Here is a 21,231-nt window from a genome sequence, read left to right on the forward strand (position 1 = left end):
CTCAATACCCACCACCAGGCCAACCCATCCTCCCACCCCCCTGGAGCAGTTTTTAATAATCTAGCAAAATTTTGAGGAAGAGATAAGCATTTAGTGATTGTTTAGAATTTAAGCAGTTAGTGATTGAGAGAAGCTAATGGGGAAATAAAAGAGCGTTACACATACAAAATATTGTTGAAGAGTTCCTGCCCATAGTAATAGGAAGTGAGATCAAGAGACTTGAATTTTAATTCTGATTAATCTACTTACTACCTTTCAAACCCTGAACTCATTTTCCTGTTACATAAAATAGGAGGCTTGATAGATGATTACTATATTCACTTCAATTCCTAAGTAGACTGAAGATAATGTTCCCTTTGTCATCACAGACACTCTAGAGAACAACTATGTTGGACAGTTTCCTCTGTATATATTGTAAGTCTTGGGCAAAAGTCTGACAGAAGCAAAGCTGATTGTGTTTAAAAAATTGAAATGAGGCAAGATGGGGACATTCAGCGGTCTTTCCACAGAGCCCCTTCTGTACAAGTTCTTCAAAGCCTTTGTTCTGAGACCCTTGTTGACCTATAGGAAACTATCCATATTCTGAAACTCCTGTTTCTACATTATAGGAGCACATCTCCATTCAGTTCAGGGATACATATTTGTTATTTCATGAAAAGAACTCCTGAGTTTTTGTTTGTTTGTTTTTGTTTTGTTTTTTGCTGACAGGCTGAAGTTAGGCTCCAGGAGAAGAGATGGCTTCAACTTGTATTTATGTTTTCCTCCTCAGGCTCTGCAGATGGTGTGGGGAGGAGGTTGCACTCAGCCCCTGGCCTTGGTCTCTCAAAGACCCCAACAGCAGAAATGGAGCACAGTCTCCATGAAGCCAGCACAGTGCCTGCTTCTCAGGTAGCAGCCTCAGGTCCTACAGTGCTGGCATGGGGTGGTGCGTTGGGAAAGGAAGTGTGGAAAGATATGAGTGGTAGGATTGGTGGTAAGGCAGGAGCATGGTAACATGGGGCTCTTGGAAGAGAACAAGGTCTGTGATTGAGCAGAGATTGCCACATGGCCACTACCTTTCAAATGCATCTAATTCAGGTCTCTAGTAGTGAGGTCTTACCCTATTTTCTCCCATACCCCTGGGGACAGGGTCTGTGGGAAAACCATAGGTCTGGTGTTTCATGTCTGCCTGTGTGTGTCTGTGTGTTTGAAGGCTGCACCTTGCCGAGGCCCCAGGAGGGAATATGGGGAAGATGATCAGTGCGGTGCAGAGAACTTTCACTGCATCTTACACAGACTCAGTGGCACCGTTGTCTCAGAGAGGGACGAGACTCCAGTCTCTTCCCACAGTTTTGTAAGTAGAATCAGGCTGTATCTATTCAGAGCACCCTCTTTCTTTTGCTAAGGTAAAAGTACAGTGTAGGTGGAGGGGCAGGGGAAACTAAAAGTTGTAATTTAGGGGAAAGCCATGTGCACTCAGCAAAAATGATGACACATAGTCATTACTTTATTGACACACATTTTGTTGGAGCCCAGAGGAATTCCCCTTCCCTGTAGCAGTTCTGGAAGGTATATTATAGGGTTCCCTAGGGTGAGAAGAGTCCTAGTAGCCTAGTAGCCTTGAGTCTCAAAAGCAATAGCTGCTGATTGGGTCAAAACCCATTGCACTAATCAAGGGAAGAAGGGAAGACATGGGATGGGGTATTGTTTTTACCTTTTCCTCCCCACTCCAGTATAAGATTGAATGGGGTCCAGTATGCTTTCATGCTAAAAGGAAGCATGTGCATTAGCAAGAAAAGGAAAATGATTTAAAATCTTCCTCCTTGAGGCTTTTCATATGGAATCAATGCAGTGATCTGTAGGTGAAAGGGACAGGGACACCAAAGTCAGCAGAAATCAATAACTCAAATATTTTCAGTGGCTGGGTTTATAAATTACCCTTTTGAGAATTTCACACACTTGCCTAAGGCAAGTTGAGTTTTGATTACAATGGAGGTCAGGATGCAAAGCTCCAGTGCATTAAAGCTTGTTCACCAGGTCAGTTCAATAAAAATTTAAAAACCAGTTTTAAATACATGATATCAAAATTAAAAGGTATAAAGGATATACAGTGAAAACTAAGTCTCTGTCCTACTAGTACTTCAGATCCAGTTTCCCTCCCAAGCGACAGTCATTTTTTTCAATTTATTGTTCAAAATTTCCTAAACAACTCTAAACAGCTTGCCATTCTTTTTGGGAAAGGTGGTCGTTTTTGCCTAGCATTTGTTCTTATGTATTGTTAGTGAATTTAATGGCAAATTGTTATTTTTCTAAGGAGTTGGCTTCCTTTCTCCTGACTTCTATATCATTCATTTATTCACTGATTCATTCTTTTAAACAAATGCTTATTGGGCATATGTTCTAGGTATTGTGCTAGGTGCTGGGGATACAATGGTGAGTGAGCTAGATGTAGTCCCTGCTGTCATGGCCTTTGCAGTCTACCTGGGGAGACAGATAAAGAAAGAATTACTATGATAGGATTTAATGCTATGGAAGCATAATAGAAGGGACATCTAAATCAGATTTGAGAGATCAGGGAAGGCTTCCTGAAGGAAGTAAAACAAATACAGCAGGTAAAGGAACATGAAGCAGATATTCACTGAATCAAAAGCAGCTCATTTGGTATGGCAGGATTAGATTCTGGCGAGGGAAGGACAGTGTTGACAAATGAGACTGGGAAGAATATAAACAAGAGTCATATCATGAACCACAGTACGGAGTTTGGGAGGATAGAGAGAAAAGGACATGTTGGAGAGCCAAAGAGGAAGTAAAAGTCATTGGGACTTGGTGCCTGATTGGCTATGGGGAGAGAAGAATCAAGGCCCATAATTCTTGGGTTGATAATGATGTATTTGAGGGAAAAGATATGTATAATTTTGGATATATTATGCTTGTGATATCTGGTAGGCCTTTGGATGTGACACTTAAAAGCTTGAAATCAAGATTCAAGAGTCATAGCCATTGAAAAGAGGAAAAGAATATTGTGAAAAGAGGAGAGAGGCCAAGACATATCCCTGATGAATATCATATTTAAGTGGTTCATCTGAAGAACCCTTAAAAGGAGTGAGGACCAGAGAGATAAAAGGGAAACCAGGAAAATGTGGCATCACTTTCTTCTGTGCAGAAGAAAGGAATAGTTGGCTGTGTCCCATACTGAGAGGATTGGCACCTGGTCCTTAGGCTGTATGGTAAATGCCTATTATGTACCATGCTGTGGTAGGTGCTATGAGCATACACTGATGAAATAACACAAATTCTGCCCTTGAATAGCTTACAGCCTAGTTAGGAAATAAAATATACTGGTATATAGATTATTTTATTTATTATTTATTAGGTGCCTGTAATGTTCCAGGTCCTGTTGAGGGTGCTGGGAATACTGGAGTAAAAAGAACTGTATTCTACCAGGAGAGAAAGACAAACAAGTAAACCCCAAACAATGTGTGATTGAGAAGAATAGAACAAAGCAAGGGGAAAAGGAGTAAAAAGGTAATAGTAGTTATTCTCAGGGCTATTTTGGATAGAGTAGTAAGTGAAAAGGCCCTGAGTTGGAATGAGCTTGGTGTGTTTGAGGAACATTAAGAAAGTTATAGGGAAAAAGGCATAGGAATGGTAGAGATAAAGTGAGAAAGATCAGCATTGCTATCACATAGCAACTTGCAGGCCACAATAAGGAAGTAGCAGGCCTGGAGATAGGAAGATCAGATTGGAGGCTGTTGCAGTGGTCCACTTGAGTTTAAATATGAAACCTATAGGTAGAAATGATATTTCTTGACAAAGGCAACTAATGGAATCGTGGATGAGAAGTGCAAAAGTAAGGGCAATGTCAACATTTGAATCTAGGTGACTTAGGAAAATGTGGTACCAGGAGGTGGAATTTGGAAGGATGTTGGTTTGGTCTTGGACATGTTAGTGTTTTAGGTGTTAAAGGGGATATTTCTGAGACTTTGCCACAAAAGTGAATGACAAGTGGAGTACAGAACAGGACACAAGCATCAGTGGTTACAAACTTGACTGGCAAAAGAGGAGACTGGAGTGTAGCAATGACAGGGGAGAAGGTGGAGTAGTAGAGTTCTTGATTGTACATTTAGGGAGATACATTTTTAGTTCCCAGTATTTAGAGAGTGTATGGAGTTTTCTTTTTCAGTCTCTTGGGCTTTCCGATTTTTTTTCTCCTTCTTATTTCTCTATTTTTACATTTCTATCTCAACCTGATTCTACTGTTAGCATTAAAGAGTTTGCCAAAGACCTAGATGGTAGGGTTGGGAAGATGAGGGCTATGAGAGAGACAGGTTAAAGGAAGAGGATCTGCAGTTCCATGTCTCCAGTTCGTAGTGGCCTAGGGATGTTCCTAGAGGGGCTGATGGAAAGAGTGACTTAGTAAATTGGGTCCCTCTACAGAACTAGGCATATTGGTACTCCAGTCCTCTCCATCTCTCCCTGCTTGCCTCACTGTGTTTACCCAACCGTATCCGGCTGTTAATCCTCATCTTTATGTTTTTTTGTCTTGTCTCACTATAAGGATGCATCAAATGCGAGGAAAAAGCCTTTGGAAACCGGGCACCGTTGTTCCAGCTCCTCTTCCCTCCCTGTCATCCATGATCCTCCTGTGTTTCTCCTTGGTCCCCAACTGTACCCACCCCAACCACAGTTCCTGTCCCCAGATGTCTTGATGCCCAGCATGGCAGGGGAGCCCCATAGACCCCCAGGTAACTCTCCCTAGACCTAATTATCATGTGCCATAATGTGGTACCTTCCCAGAGACAACCTAGAAAGATCAAATCAGTACACCTAAGGGGGAGGTGGAGTCCCAAGTTAGGTAGTGAAGGGATATGAATTACCACTTTAAGATCAAATATCAGTCAAGATGAATTGTGATTGAATCATTACTTGGTTAATATGGTTGGCTGGTTTTGATCCTTAGTCTAACTACCCAATAGAATGAACAGGGTCTATCATGATAAGATAAGCTTTTAAGTGACCAAGGGAAGTTAATGCCCAGTCTTTAGGATCCTCCCAAAACAGAAAGTATCATCTCTATTAGCTAGTTTCTCTCCTACTATCCCGAGTCTTAGCTGAGGGATAGTCTAGGAGGACAAGGAGTGATGGGAGACCTGGAGAGACCCTGTGTATGGAATACCTGTGCCGTGTATACAGACCCAGACAATCTTGGGGAAGGTGGATAGCATCCTTCTGGCTTTCTCTCACCCTCCATAGGATTTGCTACTTTTCTTCCTCATGAAGAGGCCGAGTCTACTTAAAGCAGGGATTCTCAATGGAAAAGGGAAGGTACTACTGGCATCTAGTGAGTGGAAGTCAGGGATGCTGCTAAACATCCTACAATGCACAGGGCAGTTTACCTCCATGACCCTCCCCCCCCCAAAAAAGTATCAGCTCAAAGTATCAGTAGTGTTGAGATTGAGAAACCTTGGCTTACAGATATAAATGCCCTAGGGCAGGGTGTGGTTGTGGTTCTAGAACAGAATGTAAGAGTAGTAGTATTGATATGTGTCCACATTTTAGGGAGGTTTAGATAAGCAGGCCTTCTGGGTAGATGAACTTCCTATTACTCAGTGGAGCAGCCAGGTAGCCATCCCCTTTGGCAGCTGTTAGGGGCATCTGTTCCAGTTGTTAGGGGCAGCCTATTCTGCACTAAATGCTATAGTGAACATAGGGGAGAAAGAAGGCAGCTCTCTGTTCTTAAAGAGCTCAGAGCTGCAATAATCAGAATATACATACATACAAGATCATACTGCAGATGTTGATGGGTTATAAAATAAAGAATGGAAAGTATTTTTAAGAAGTGATTTTTTTATTTTGCGGGGTGTCTGGGTGGCTCAGGCAGTTGGGCATCCAACTCTTGATTTCAGCTCAGTTCAAGCCCTGTAGTGGGCTCCATGCTGGGCGTGGAGCCTACTTAAAAAAATAGAAGTGACTTCTTAAAATTATGTATTTTGTTTCTTTTAAGTAAAGGGGAATTAATGTATAGGAAAGGCATTCCACACTGTGTATGTGGTAGGAGTAGTGTGAACAAAAACAGAGATCTCAGGGACTGAGCAAGAATGTAAGCAGAAACAGATTAACTGGAGTGAAAGTACCATATTAAGAAAAGCAGAGTGATGTTTTGGAGTGGTGGCTCTAGGACTAGAGTTGTTACAGTGAGAATATATATTTGTAATATTGGGGAACCATTTGTGGGGAGGGTGTGGAGGAAGAATTATAGTAGAGTGAGTTAGAAGTATGGCAACATTTGCCCAGGTTGGAGGTAAGAGACTTGATTTTGATGTATATTAAGAATTTTTAAAAATGAAATTAAAAGCAAAGCTAGGCTTCTTCTTTCCCTTATGTATATGCTCTTATGGGTATGGGGAGTTGAGAGGAACAGTCAGGAATGGTCCTTTGGGAAGGAGAATGGCTTACTGAAGATGCTTAATCTTTGGGTTTCTTTTTCTCTTCCAAGGAACGTCGAGGAGTGTCCAGCAGTTTCTGGCTATGTGTGACAGGGGTGAAACTTGCCAGGGGATCAAGTACCCAGGAAGAACTCTGAACTACCAGAGTCTACCCCATCGTTCCAGAACAGATGCCTCTTGGGGGCCATGGTCAGAGACCAACCAGCATATTGGAGCCAGATTCCTGAGTATTCCAGGATGCAAGCCTCAGCCGACACACACTGCCACACTACCAGAAAGGCGCCAGGGCCTTCAGGTTCCTCATGCTCAGTCCTGGGGGGATCTTTTCCATTCTTCCTCCCACCCTCCCATTGTTTACCCTGTGTCTCCACCATCAAGCAGTCTTCATGTACCCCTGAGGTCAGCTTGGAATTTGGGTCCTGTTCCTGGGTCTCGAGGCCCTGGTCCTCGAAGAGTAGATATGCCCCCAGATGATGACTGGAGGCAAACCAGTTATGTCCCGCAATCTGGGCATAGGAGGGCAGGGGGAGAGGAGTTTTTGTTTGTTCTGGCAGATGCTCCTGGAAGAGAGCAGATAAGGGCAAGAGCCCTGCAGCACAATAGGTGGTAAGGGTCACCCCTTTCCTTTCCTGGAGCCACAGCTTTCTCCGTTAAACTGTACTGTGGAGGAGTTAGCACCCTGCATCCGTGCCAGGGTTGTGCTAGTTTCATCTCAACATAGAGTTGGCAGTTTCTTCTAGGGGTACCTGGAACCCCTAACAAGACCTGGCTCCTTGAGAGGAATATTTGAAATTCCAATTTCCATTCAACTGGCAAAAGGAAGCAACTGCTGTTTAGGGCTTTATTTGAGCCACTTTAAAGATGAATCCATATTACCCTGGACACTAGTCATTCCTTAGGATCTTAGGGTCACCATTTTATTACTGGATCCTTTATGCCCCCAACTGCACCTGAGCCTTCATCCTCTGTTCCCTACAATACTGCCAACTTCTATTCTTTGTTTTACCAACCTATCCTTCTTACCTGACCTTCTGTCTTCCCCAGTACCCCATCCTTGGAGGGGCATGTAGCTGTGTGGTCATGGTCCTGACCATATCATTCAGGGCAGCCTACCTGCCCAGGTATTATGGGCTGTCACCCTTCCCTGTACCCCCAAACCTTAGGCCTAGAATGCAGAGCTGCCAACATAACATTTGTCCTTCTGAACAGATGGAGTCAGGCACACTAACACACCTTCCTGTCCTCAGCAGCAGAGCCATTACTGCCACTTGCTCAGTCACTGTTGTAAACCCTCAGAGTTAGCTAAACTATTTTAGGGCCAAACATACTGTTTTTGTAAAGTATTTTTCATTAATAAATCTTTAAGATAGTTGTATTTAATTCCTTGTCATTTAATTGTCTATTTAATGCCTTTTGTATGCTCTTGCTCTTTTATATTGGGGGTGGGGGGGAAGGCCTGGATAAGCAAAAAAATACCAATTCCCAGTGGCCTGGGGCTCCCAAAGAGAGAGCCATGGCACAAACATACGTGTGTGTGTGTGTGTGTGTGTGTGTGTGTGTGTATGGCTTTTGAGTGAAGGTGAGGAGCTAAATAGTTTAAGAATAGTTGAAGGATATATACTGAAGGTAGGAATCAATGGGCCCCTAAAGTGGAATGACTTTTCCTTGTTATTACTGCTGCCTAGTATATTTCTTACTCCTTTCCTGCTCAGAGGCATTCACTATATTACATGCTTCCTCCTTTCCTCCTTAGGGTGATTTTCTTGGGATTCAGACCCTCTTAGAAACTCACTCCTGATCTATGTACTCTTGGTGCCCTCCTTCTACAAGTTTGTGATGTGCCTCCTATCCCTTCCTTGTTCTCTTCCCATGGCTGCCCCTCCCCTTGCCTTCCTTGTGGAATTTCTGCACTTACACTGGTGGTCCTCAAATCTTTGAAGCACATGGTTGTTGACAGTGAAGTGGAACAATTAGTGCTCAGAAAGATCCATTTTCACCTCTGCCTCACTCCCAAATTCTCCCTCTAAAAGATATTTTGTGGGCTCCCTTTGCAAAAAATACCCTTTGGACAATTTCCTCTTCTTTTACCCCAGGTCTAAAATCATTGAGATTGACAGAAGAGTTAGAAAGGTGTTCTTTGAGACCTTTGGACCACTGCTTACCTAATTAACATCATCCATCATGAACAGATTCTGAGCACATTTAGTATTCAGCAGGAGGATGGGCAGGAATTTCTACCCCTACTTAGATCCTGTGCCAATAAGACATAGATCTTAGTGGATACACTGGTCTCTGTCCATGATTCAGTACATCTCTTACTGTCATACACACACCTTCTAATAATAATAATTATTATTTTTTAAAGATTTTGTTTATTTATTTGAGAGAGAGAGCACATGAGAGGGGGGGGAGGGTCAGGAGGGTCAGAGGGAGAAGCAGACTCCCCGCTGAGCAGGGAGCCTGATGCGGGACTCAATTCAGGGACTCCAGGATCATGACCTGAGCCGAAGGCAGTCGCTTAACCAACTGAGCCACCCAGGCGCCCCACCTTCTAATAATTATTGATTGAACAATCAGTCCTTGTCCCACTATCCCCTTTCCCATGAAGGTCCATCCCCATAAAGTTTCCATAAGTCACCTGGGCTCAGATTCTGTATGTGCACAGAAGTACTATATGTAGTATCGCTTATGAGAAACGAATTTCCAATTTCCAGTTCTCTACATACTCCTCTGCCTTCTAAATCTCTATTTTCTGAATGGGTCAAGAGGGAGGCTGTGTCTTTTTCAGGTGAATTCTGTAGACTTTGGACATCTCTTGGTGTCATCCCTTCCTTTCCCCTTACCTGCTTTGATTCTTAAGCCTTGGAGCCTATTCTGCTCTACCTGTTTTAACCCTGTACCTTCAGGGTACAGGGTTACAGGCTCTAAACATAAGGGCCAGCTTCTCAAACTCCATTTTGAACAGTCACTTCTCTCTAGAACCTAAAATGCCTCGTCTATTTTCCTGCCGTTACCAACCAAAGTACCCAGATTTGGTAGTCAAATTGTTATACATTTTTTTCTCTATTAGTATATTCTGAGGTTTAAGTCTCCCCATCCTACTGGGAGTTCCATGAGAACCAGTGTCATGTTTCCTCGCACTCATTCACTGCCGCTATTAGCAATAGATAGCCCTCCCTCTTCACTCTCTACTGTTTCTGCGGGCCCAGAATTTTAACCTGATCCCTTGGCCTTGTCCTGTTTCTCTCCCAGCCTCAGTAATTTTGCCCAGGTCCCTAGAGTCTGCCCCGCCCCCGCCCCCGCAAAGCGCGGTGCATGCCGGTCTTAGCCCCTCTGTAGGGAAAGAGGGTCCGCCATGTTCCCCGGCGGCGCCGCCGCTTGGCTCTGGTAGCCGCCGCCCCCGCCCCCAGCCCCGCCCGGCCCAGCGCCTAGCCGAGCCCCGGGCCCAGCATGGCCGCCCCGGAGCCGGCCCGGGCTGCACCGCCCCCACCCCCGCCCCCGCCGCCCCCTCCGGGGGCTGACCGCGTCGTCAAAGGTGAGAGGTGGACGAAGCCCTGGGGGCCTGGCCTGAGGAGCTGTGTGTGAGGGCGGGCGGGAGACAGTCCCCTCCGGAGCGGCCCCGGAAGGGCGGGCGAGTGACTGGCTGCCTCCCTTGGGGAGTGGCCCCTGGGCGGGCCCCTGCTGGGCTGGGCTGAGTCGGTAGCGGCGATTCCGCCGTCTCTCGCCTGCCTTCAGGCCCGAGGCGGGCGTTTCGCTCTTGAGGTCTCCTAGCCGCAGTGAGCCCTTTTCTTTTTCTCCTGGGCCTGTCAAAGCGTCCCAGAGGCCGCGATTAGCTTCCTGCCCCGCGACAGCTGCACGCCTGGCTTGCCTGGGCGGACCGAGGGGCTTGGAGACCTTCAGCCACGCGGGGCCGGGCGATGAGCAGTCAGAAATCACCTCGGCTTTGGCCCACGCCTGCTCCCCAGTGACAGCCGTCAGCCCGATTCGCGCCTAGTTAGCGCCAGCCGCAGGGGTTCGCGCTTGGCCCTCAGGTGTCACTCCACGCGGAAACTGGGGGAACCATGTGGGATTGGACAAGGGTGAAGAGACGAAGCAGGATTTGGGGGCCCCGGCTTTAAGTGCAAAATAGATGGGGAAAAGGCAGCATGAAAGGAAAAAAAGCGCCTTGTGGATAGGAAGAAGCATTTACTTAGAAAACCGATCAACACTGGTATAAAGGCCAAAAGGGGTTACCCCTCACCTTGCGAACAAACACCCATAGAAGAAAACATTAAATATTTCTCAGCTGGGGCAGAATTTATGTATGTTTACCGACAACAGATAAGCAGATTAATTTAAAATAGAGATATTGAGGGCAAATTGTTGCTTAAGATTTCCATGCTCTCTGGGAGAGCCCATCAACTTCAAACACCGCTGTGGAGGTGAAAAACAATCTGAAATGATTTTTCTTTATTGTGTAGCTTGGTCAATAAATTGACATCATTTTAGAATAAAGTTTTCTTTGTTGTGTTACGTTTATTTTGGAAGGCTAGATACTTCTTTTACTTATTTATTTTCATTCAGCTTCTCAAATATACTGGCACAATGTTTAAACACTGTTAGTCCAGTTTTTGAAATTTGACCAGATATGTTTCCATTAAAATATTTAAAAACAAGAAAACCTTTTTCCTTTGTGTTTTTTTTAATTTTAATTTTTCAGTTTGAGCCTTCTTTAATAACAACACTGATTTGTATCCAGGCTTGTATAGACAGTTTTTAAAAGTTAGTAGTATATCCAGTTGGGCCAGGCATTGGAATGAGCTGAATAAAGGGTTTATGGAATTCTTGTCCCGAGAAATCTTTATAAAAAGAGAAGAAGAAAAAAAAAAGATTGGTAGTTCAGATTGGTTGTCCTGACAGGAAATCCTGGACTTCTGTGGGGGTTGGGAACAGAGACATGGGCTGCTGCTTCATTTTCTGACTATGTATCTGTGTTGTTTGTCCATTCCCCTGGGCACTTTTCATTGTACTGTTAGGACAACCGGTCACATTCCCGAGCAATGAGTTTGTGCTTTCCTTATGCTTGTGAATCTTACTGTTTTTTGTCATACATATGATAATGTTTTCCTCTACTGTACTGCTTTAATAACAGTAAAAATAAGATTCCAAACATAAAGGCATTATTCCTTAGGGGTGAGTTGTGAATCCAGGATGGTCACATTTGAAAGTTACTGATATGGAATAAAAGTCATTTGATTAAATAGGAAAGGAGCTTGTTGGTGTAGAAAATTATAGTTAAATAGAGCTCATAGGTATAAGATCTCGTGTGCATAGTAGCATATTTTTCACCAAAACAACTTTCATTTCTTTATGGAATTTGTTAGCAGCTGGAATGCGTGATATGGATCACATGTTTAGAGATGGTGGCAACAGACTGGTTTGCACTGCTCATGGAGTCTCTGCTCTGGCCTCCGCAGACTGGGAAATTCACCTTTCATACAGAAATCCACTTTTGGATTTCATCTTCAGGCTTCTTGCCTGCCTTCTTTCAATAATTGTACCATAATGTTATATTTGATGATAGAGAACACCCTTGTCAGAACATATATGGCCACAGTGCTAGTTCAATTTGTTAAAATCCAGATTTCTTAAAAGTTTAGTATGTGCTAGTTTTGCATCTGTATCGTTTCATAGTAGTAATATCATGGAGACTATTGTTGGCATTGAATACAAGTAGTCTTCTACTCCCTGAACCTTTCCTTATAGTTTCTAAATTTTATACTCTTACACTTTTAGTCAGGAAGGCTATATTTTATGGTCATGACAGTTTCGCAAGGGCTATAAATCTTTCTGTGTTTAATATCATGTGCCTAAAGTTCACTTCATATGAAGTTTGAGATCTTGGAATACTGTAGGTGATTCATGTATCAATTTAAATAGCTTTTCACTGAAATTATTAAAATTTTTTTTTTTTTAAAGATTTTATTTATTTATTTGACAGAGAGAGACACAGTGAGAGCAGGATCACAAGCAGGGGGAGAGGGAGAAGGAGAAACAGGCTTCCCGCGGAGCAGGGAGCCCGAGGCGGGGCTCGATCCCAGGACCCTGGGACCATGACCTGAGCCGAAGGCAGACGCTTAATGACTGAGCCACCCAGGCGCCCCGAAATTATTAAAATTATTAATGGTGATTCCATATCGCTGATTATGGGCGATTAGGTTGCCTGGCTAGTTAAAGCAATTTCATTTTTTTTTTTTAAGATTTTATTTATTAGAGAGCAAGAGAGCATTGGGGGTGGGGGTAGGGACAGAAGGAGGGGGATGAACAGACTCCCTGCCAAGCGTGGAATCTGAAGCTGGCTTGATCCCAGGACCCCAGGATCATGACCTGAGCAGAAGGCAGAGCCACCCAGGCTCCCCAGCAATTTCATTTCTGAGCCTACTCCAGCTGCTGCTGGCTCAGGTCAAATTCTTCTGTTTGAAAGTTACTATAGCCCAGTGGTTTAGGTGAGATAGTATGCCCTCTTAACCATTTTCTGTTAAGCATTTTTCTATTCTTCAGCTAAGATAAGTTGGAAATAAGAAAGTGGAAACAAACTAGGAAAAATGGCTAATTGTATCTGCATGAGTGCCTTACTGCCACCTCAGCAAAATTGGTATGGGTAATTACAACATAAAACCCTGAGTTTATGCGTATTGCTCTCCTCACCCCCCCGCCCCCCAATTTACTCAACCTGAATTATCCAGATACTACCCTACCTTTTATTTCTGGATATTTTAAAAATGTACTTTTTGCTATGTAGATGAGGTCCCAGATTTGTAAACCTCAATTGTCTCTTGAGATTATTGAATCTGCTAGTCTTGGTAAAAGAATCCACCTTTATCACTTAGAGGGCATTGTCTGTATTGTGTATATGTTCATTTTAGTATGCATACTGTGACTTTCCTTTGCATTCAATATATTTTCTTTATTTCCTAGCTTATATTAACCTCATCTCTTAAATTATCAGACTTTCAGATTGAACCAAAATGCTGAAGTGTGTGTGTGTGAGTGTTAAGTTTTTTAAGCTAATATATTTCTGATAGGCAGCTTCACGATTCATTTCGGTTCTTTTGCTAGCTGCCCTGCTTATAAGTCTGAGGTCATTTGGCTCAAGTATTTTCTAGTACGTAGCTTTATTAGGATTGCTTATTTTCATTACAGATTGCTAGATGACCCACATAGGTCTTTGGGTCACATGGCTACTTCATTGTTTCTCGCTAGTTCTATTTCATCATGTTTTAAAGCAACTTGCATTTTAATTTTTGTTTACTAAATGTATTTTGTGGACTTACCTATCTAAAAGATAACTCTTGAAAATGATTTTTTTCCTCCCACCCCCATTAAATTGTTAAACATTCTAAAATAAATCTTCAGTACCATGTGTCCTAGAGAAAGCAAAGGAACAGAGAAAATAGTGTCTGTGAGTGTGTGTGTATGAGAGAGACAGAGACAGAAAGAGATGGAGGGAGGGAGAGAGGAAGGGAAGGAGAGAGAACATTGTGGTAACAAGTCATCTTAGAAGAAAAATGCCAAGGAAGAAATATAGCTGCTTAGTAGTAAGGCAAAAGCTTTAGGTTCCAGAGTTATTGAATGAGTTAGCAAGAGTTGTAAGGAAAAGTTTGATGAAAAGAATCTTGTTTTATTAAATGGGGTGTATTTTAGTACCAATCATATGACTACATTTTATCATAAAAATGTTTATTTATACACAGATAAAATTAGCTGAAGATAGTTGGGCATCCTTGGATGTTATGTAAAATTTATTTTGGAACATCAAAGTAATCAAATAGCAAATATTTATTAAATGCCTGCTATATGCTAAAAACTGCAGGGAGACAAATATAAAAAAAAATGAAGAATAGTCTTGGTCCTTGGAGAAATAAGTACTCATGAAAAGTTATTTGTATATGTCATAAGGATGGATGCAATTAATAATTGCCAGATAAATGACTTGTTTGAGTTCAAAGGAGGTAGTGATGACTCTGGACTGGAATGGTCAGTCTAACAAGGGTTTATACAAGGAAGAAGGAGGCCTTGAAGGAAGGGTAGGATTTAAACAGGCAGAGGATTGGGACCATTTATTTGTGCAACATTTATTGAGTACTTGCTTTGTACCAAAGCATAATAGGCATTGAAGATACAGAATTGGATTAGTATAATTAAGTAAGATTCTCTTGGAGTGCTGGCAGTCTAGTGGAGGAGACATTATTACAAATAAATAATATAACAAGGTATGTACAAAGTGCTGTTGGGGCTGTAAAGGAGTTAACTCTCTTATTTGGAGAAAAATCATCAATGAGAGGATTATGTTTTGAGGTGGGCCTTGAAGGATGAGTAGAATTTTTCCAGATAGAAGGTAGGACTGGAGTAGAGGAAACAGCAGCAGAAAGACATGGAGTTTGAAAAAAAAAAAACTTGAAAATGTGAGACAGTAGTGTGTAACTGCTTGGCTGTGAGTGGCAGGAGATGATGTTGGAAACCATTTTTTGTACACTAAATTGAGGAGCTGAAACTTAAGCTAGTAAGCAGTATAACCTCTGGATAATTAAGAGGCTTTGGAGTCCAGTTGCCTGGGTTTGAATCCTAGGTTACCTTAATAACCTTTTCACTGTGGACAAGGTACTTGATGTCACCAAGCTTCACTGTTCTCATCTGTAAAATAGAATTAATAAAGTATTATTATGTGGTTTTTGAAGGATTAATGGAGATAGTCCATGTAAAGTATGTACCTCAGTGGATGGCCTGGCACATGATTGTCTCTTGAGATTATTGAATCTGTTAGTCTTGATATAAGAATCCACCTTTATCACTTAGAGGGCATTGTCTATATTGTGTATATGTTTATTTTAGTATGCACACTGTGACTGTCCTTTGCATTTGATATATTTTCTTTATTTCCTAGGTTATATTAACCTTATCTCTTAAATTAACCAGTGGTAGCCATCATCATTATTATTGAGGGTTTTAAAATAGGAGTGATCCACTATCTTGGTTTTTGAAAGGTAACTTGGTATTGTGTAGAACAAAATATTAGGAGGGGGAGAGGCTTAAATCACGTGTCAGAGATTAATTATTGAATTTTAGAAAGAGAATTCTGAGTGTTATAGCATGGGCAAAATTGAAATGATTGTAGTAATTCTAGGGGGAAAAAGTCCTTATTCAGCGTCTTAGGACCAAAGCAGTCCAAGTGCAGAATGACCAAGGCATGCATTAAGGGAAAGAGAGAAACCAGATATGATGCAAATTCTGTATAATTTTAGAAGTAGATATATTGGGGTGCCTGGGTGGCTTAGTTGGTTAGGTGTCTGCCTTCGGCTTGGGTCATGATCCCGGGGTCCTGGGATTGAGCCCCGCACTGGGCTCCCTGCTCAGCAGGGAGCCTGCTTCTCCCTCTCCTTCTGCTGCTCCCCGTGCGCTCTCTCTAATTCAAAAAAAAAAAGAGAGAGAGATATTGGATCAGTGATTGGGTGTGGGAACAAGTAGAACAAAACTTTTTAAGGAAACGATCAGACTAATTTTGCTTTAGGGATTGATTAAATTGAGCAGTTGTAGTTAGAGGCAAAGATTGGAATGATGTGTAAAAGACTAGAATGGTCAAATAGGGAAGGATCTTAGAAATAAGTTTGAGGCTTCCCCCCCCTTTATTCTTTATTTCTTAAGAAACAACCCCAAATTTTTGAGTAGGTTAATCTAACAGTGTTTTGTACATCAAGGCGGAGGAAAAGTAGAGCTTAGTTAGATTTTTTTAGTACACAAAATGGTAAGAACTTGAACTAACACTGCAGCAATGGAGATGTAAGAAAAGAGAATTTGAAGAATCAGTAGGACTTGGAGTCTTGGAAGAGAACAATGACACCAAAATTTCAGATTCCAGTGACAGAGTGGTGATAACCATGTCACAAATAAGACAGGAAGGGGAACCAATTTTGAGGGAAAGGTACTATATTCAAATAACCATCACAGATTAAAAAGAACCCAAGGGGTACTTTGAAATTTTGAAGACTGTACTGTAGGATTTATTGAATCTTTTTTTAGAGCATGTGGCCAATGCATGCTTCTAGTCCTGGCACTGGAGTGGGTTATACCCATTTTCATGAGGAAACTTTTGATGACTCTTTGACCAGAAGAGCATTGTCATTTTGTTCGTATTAAGACAGATTGTATTGGAGTAGCATTCTGAAGACCTCAATTTCAACCATGGTTCTACCCCTTACTAGTTGAAACACCTTGAGAAAAAAAAAAAAGAAAGAAAAGAAACACCTTGAGAAAGCCATTTAAGTTCTCTGAACCTCTTATCCCATTTGTGAAGGGATAAAACCTGCCCTACCAAACTTCCAGATGTCTCTGAGAATCGTACAGGTTTATGTATGTGAAAGTACATACTTTGTAAACTGCAAATAAAGCAGTATAAATATATTGTCATTGCTATATAAATTAGTGTCAAGATATAAAAGTATTTTGTAAACTATATCATTAATTCAGTAAACATTGATTAGTAGCAATGTTCTAATCACCAGGTATGTAGTGATGAAAGACATAGCTCCCTCCCTTCAAAGAGTTCATAAGCACATGGGGAAGACATATTTACAGTGCAATTAGTAAGTGCCATGATATAGGTGTGGATTATATGCTATGATATAGGACCACAAAGGAAGGCACACCATTTATTTAGTCTGGGAACATGAGGAAAAGTTTTCAAGAATCGGAACACTGAAATGAGGTTTAAGGACAAGAAGGTAAAAGATGGGAATAGTGTACCCCTAAACAGTAGGTCATGAAAAAGTACAGAGATTTTTAAAAAGTAATATGTAATTTTAAAAATGAAAATAAAGTATCTGGAGTGTAGAAAGTATCTGGAATGTGAGGTAGTGACAAAAGATGAGGGTTGGAAATGTAGGCAAGGTTCAGATCACAAGGGATCTTGCATGCCATGTGAAAATAAAGAATTGGGATTTTGTATAATAAAGCCAGTCCTGAAACAAGAGAAGGTTGAGATTTGAATTTTAGAAAGAGTATATACTGAGTGTTGTAGAGTAGGCAAAATTGAAAAGATTGTGTAATTCTAGAAAAAAAAAAGTCCTTAGTGTCTCAGGACCAAAGGAACAGAAACAGATCAGAGAATTATTTAGGACTTATTGGCCATGTAGGGTGAGGAATAAAGGGAATTCTAGGATAATTCCTAGATGGGTAAGTAATGGTAATGGTTTAGAGGGAAAAATCATACCCTAAATTCTGGACATACTAAGTTTGAGGTATGAATGGAACATACAAATACAGATACTTAATAGTTTACAAGGAATCTTGAGTTTAGGGGAGGGATCTAGACTAAGCAATCTATTTGAGGGTCCTCAAAATGTAGATTTTAGTTGAAACTGAGGTTATGGATGAGATCACTAGTTCAGAGGAGTGTGATAGGAGGGCCAAGGACAGAATCGTAGGACATACTGACATTTAGGATCAGGAAAAAGACTAGAAGTCCATGAAATAGACAAATCAGTTGTGACCAGAGACGTACGAGAAAAACCAGGTGAGTGATTTCAAGAACCCAAGAGAGGAGAGAGTTACAGGTGGAGGAATAGAGCAGAAGCCAGATAAATATGGATTGAGGAAAATAGACAAAAAGTGAGAAAATGAAGATACCCATTGTAGATTTGAATAACCCTTTCAAAAAGCTTAGTTGTCAAAAAGGATATATATGGCAGAAACAGGGATGAGGAGTAAGGGAGAGTTACTTGTTTGGATTTTTAAGATCTTAAAGATGTGTAAGTATGTTCATATGTTCAAAGGAAAGACCCAATGGAGAGGCATAGGAAACAATAGGACCATGGGAGGGGTGGGGAGGGTGATTTGAAGTTAAGAGGTTGGGGGAGTGGGATGCAGGACCCAAATAGAATGTTTAGTAAAGGACAAGAGGAGTACCTCTTCCCTGAGATGGGGAGAAATTTAAAGATGCATACTGGTGTAGATGTGGATGGAGAGGAGCAAGAAAGTGAAGTTTGGTCTGAAGGCCTTGATTTTCTCTGAAATTGGATACAAAGTTGATAACTGAGTAAGAGATAAAGTTGAATGAAGGGTTCAAGAAAGAGGGGACCATTTGAAATCTCCACTGAGGAGCATGGGAGAGAGAATGTTTAATAAGATTGCTGAGAAATGCATATGACTAAGTTGAAGACTGAATTTGTAGTAGCACTGGGCCGTTTTGATGACTTTATACTAAGCACCCAAGTTTAGAAGCCAACTCATCCACGAATTGCAATTTTCCCTTATAGGTAGAATAGGACAAAAGGGCAAAACAATTTAGGATGTTGTTTAAAAAGTGGGTGGATGATGGAATACCTTTAAAATTGTAAGAAGCAAAGGTATCCAGAAGGGAGTTGATAAAGAGGGGCTGTCCAGTTTCCAGAAGGGGGTTGATAAGGAGGGGCTGTCCAGTTTCTTTTTCTTTTCTTTTTTAAGATTTTCTTTATGTATTTATTTGAGAGGGAGAGAGTGAGTGAGGGTAGGAGCAGAGGGAGAGGGATAAGCAGACTCTGCTGAGCTCGGAACCCAACATGGGGTTCAATTTCAGGACCCTAAGATCATGATCTGAGCTGAAATCAAGAGTCGCTTAACGGACTGAGCCACCCAGGCACCCCTCCAGTTTCTCAATAAATTGAAGAACAGATGGAGTAATGGGAGTGGAACTGGAAGGATAGGAGATTTTAATCATGGAGTGAGAAATTGGGGTTCAGAATTTCAGAGGCAGAGCAGGAATTATGGCCAAGGCTGAGGAATTGAAGAACATCTCAGTTCTTAGGTTTTACATAGATAATCCCACATGGACATTGATAATGGGATTGAATGGAGAAGGCTTGCAAGCCAGGAACCGGGGTTGCATGTGAGAGATGACTAGAAGTTTAGTAGATGGCAGGGACAAGGATAAATTAGCTGGAAGGCATGAACCTCAAAGGAGAAGATATTTTTTTCTTCATTGGAGTGATGGAATTGGAAGTGGTAATGTGGAGCTGCACTAAGACCAAAGCCTTCTCTGGTGAGAGTAGTGGAGTGTGGAAAAATGTGCAGCCTCCATTTTGAAAAAAGTGTTTGAAAAGTGCTGTCCTTCAGGGTAACTAAGATTTAATTAAGCTAGAGAGATGATAGCATTACAGGAAGATCTGAAGAGGGTGTGTGTGTGTGTATTAGAGGGAGAGGGGTGAGTTAAACAATGTATAAGGGGAATTCAAAATGAAAAGGATTGAGAGGGAGGAGAACTGCCAGAGATAACATGGTATAAAAGAAATACAGAGAAAAATTCAGAAACATAGATGACAGGAGGGACTTTATTTGGATAGTTGCCAATAATGGTAATGATGAGAGGCCCAGGCTTCTGAACGATAACTTTATAGTAAAGTTGTTCGGTTGGCATAGGCTACAGGCACTCCAGTCTGTGTTGGACACCTCATGGGGCTAATAATTTGTAGCCTTTGCTTAGAGTTAGGGAACATGTTTAGTTAATTTCTAGGATTCCTTACCCAGTAGTGGAAAAAGTAATATCTGTGCCCTTCCCCCATCCCTGATCAATATGTATCCCTGGTTTATTTTTCCAATTGCCTAAATTAAAACTTGCTTTAGACTTTTTTTTTTAGCCACTTTACATTAAATCTGGATGAAATTAACTTGTGAATGTTACTGATTACAGATATGTGCTTCATGCCAAAATTTGGGTTAAAGGAAATTTTCCAACAGAACAGTTTGGTCAAAATGAATACTACCAATCAAGTTTTCCAGTGTTGGAAACTTGGTGATTTGAGATTATTTTGTAGCTCTTTGGCTTATTCCAGCTAATCCTCCTTTTTAGCCACTTCAGTTATTGACCATTTACATTACATTTACATATATTTATGTTTTGCTTTTTCCCTATCACAAATATAAAAGAGTAGGAAAAATAGTCTGAAAATAAGGAGAGGGCGCCTGGGTGTCTCTGTCCGTTAAGTGTCTACCTTCCGCTCAGGTCATGATCCCAGGGTCATGGGATTGAGTCTTGCATTGGGCTCCCTACTCAGCAGGGAGTCTTCTTCTCCCTCTGCCCCCTCCTTGTGTGCGCACACATGCGTTCTCTCTCTCTCTCTCTCTCTCTCTCTCTCGTGCGCTCGTGCACGCACACGCAAAAATAAATGAAATCTTAAAAAATGAAAATAAAAAAACAGGAAGAAAATCCTAGAAAAGCAGGAATAATTGTCTGAAGATGAATTAGAAATAAAAAGAAAAACCATTTAAAAGCCTGAAAATAGATGGGAATACTTTAAAATGCCTTAGGAATTGCAAAACAAAGTAGTAGTTGAGAATATTAATTTTTGATGAAAAAACTTTCAACTCTCCTGACCAGCAAGGTCAATAATTAACCCCCATTAGGCTAAATCCTGTTTGGTTGGCTTTCTTTTGCCTGGTCAGATCACCTGCCACAGCTTGTTTCTCCTACCTCCAAAGAGGACATGTCTTTTTCCTCTTATATCTTTTCGCATGCCTTTTCTTATGTACTGACATATTAAAATGTACTCTTTAGAAACTACATTTTCTACTTTCAGTGTTGTGTTGTTAGAAAAACACTGATCTTCTGTCGTTTTCATCTGCTTTCATTTATAGTGGTATTTCTTCACCCTTCCACCTGTGTCCATTCCTTAAAATGTATCCCAGCTAGTCTTGAAACGTAAAAGCATGCCTTGGGGTGCCTGTCTGCCTTCACCTGAGGTCATGATCTCAGGGCTCCCTGCTCAGTGGGGAGTCTGCTTCTCCCTCTCCTTCTGCC

The 21,231-nt window shown here is 41.6% G+C and overlaps 2 protein-coding genes across 23 annotated transcripts in view; both read left to right on the top strand.

Moving 5' to 3' along the window:
* Positions 1-7,805, top strand: part of USP54 (ubiquitin specific peptidase 54) — a 125,037-nt gene extending 117,232 nt beyond the window's left edge. For 9 of the 16 annotated variants that reach the window (XM_081822889.1, XM_081822891.1, XM_081822890.1 and 6 more), the window contains 4 exons: positions 770-888; positions 1,193-1,333; positions 4,538-4,724; positions 6,476-7,805. In XM_081822889.1, the coding sequence (XP_081679015.1) occupies positions 770-888; positions 1,193-1,333; positions 4,538-4,724; positions 6,476-7,035 (1,007 nt within the window). In that variant the 3' untranslated portion in view covers positions 7,036-7,805. Of the gene's footprint in view, positions 1-769; positions 889-1,192; positions 1,334-4,537; positions 4,725-5,232; positions 5,321-6,475 lie in introns of those variants that run through there. The other 7 variants (XM_081822894.1, XM_081822897.1, XM_081822900.1 and 4 more) reach the window with 6 other exon arrangements.
* A 1,954-nt stretch (positions 7,806-9,759) lies between these two features.
* Positions 9,760-21,231, top strand: part of PPP3CB (protein phosphatase 3 catalytic subunit beta) — a 53,448-nt gene continuing 41,976 nt past the window's right edge. For 3 of the 7 annotated variants that reach the window (XM_081822946.1, XM_081822947.1, XM_081822952.1), the window contains exon 1: positions 9,762-9,960. In XM_081822946.1, the coding sequence (XP_081679072.1) occupies positions 9,876-9,960 (85 nt within the window). In that variant the 5' untranslated portion in view covers positions 9,762-9,875. Of the gene's footprint in view, positions 9,961-21,231 lie in introns of all 7 variants that reach the window. The other 4 variants (XM_081822948.1, XM_081822949.1, XM_081822950.1 and 1 more) reach the window with 3 other exon arrangements.

This window comes from Leptonychotes weddellii, chromosome 6 (assembly GCF_054177405.1).
Source record: "Leptonychotes weddellii isolate Sample4059 chromosome 6, ASM5417740v2, whole genome shotgun sequence".
Taxonomy (NCBI): domain Eukaryota; kingdom Metazoa; phylum Chordata; class Mammalia; order Carnivora; family Phocidae; genus Leptonychotes; species Leptonychotes weddellii.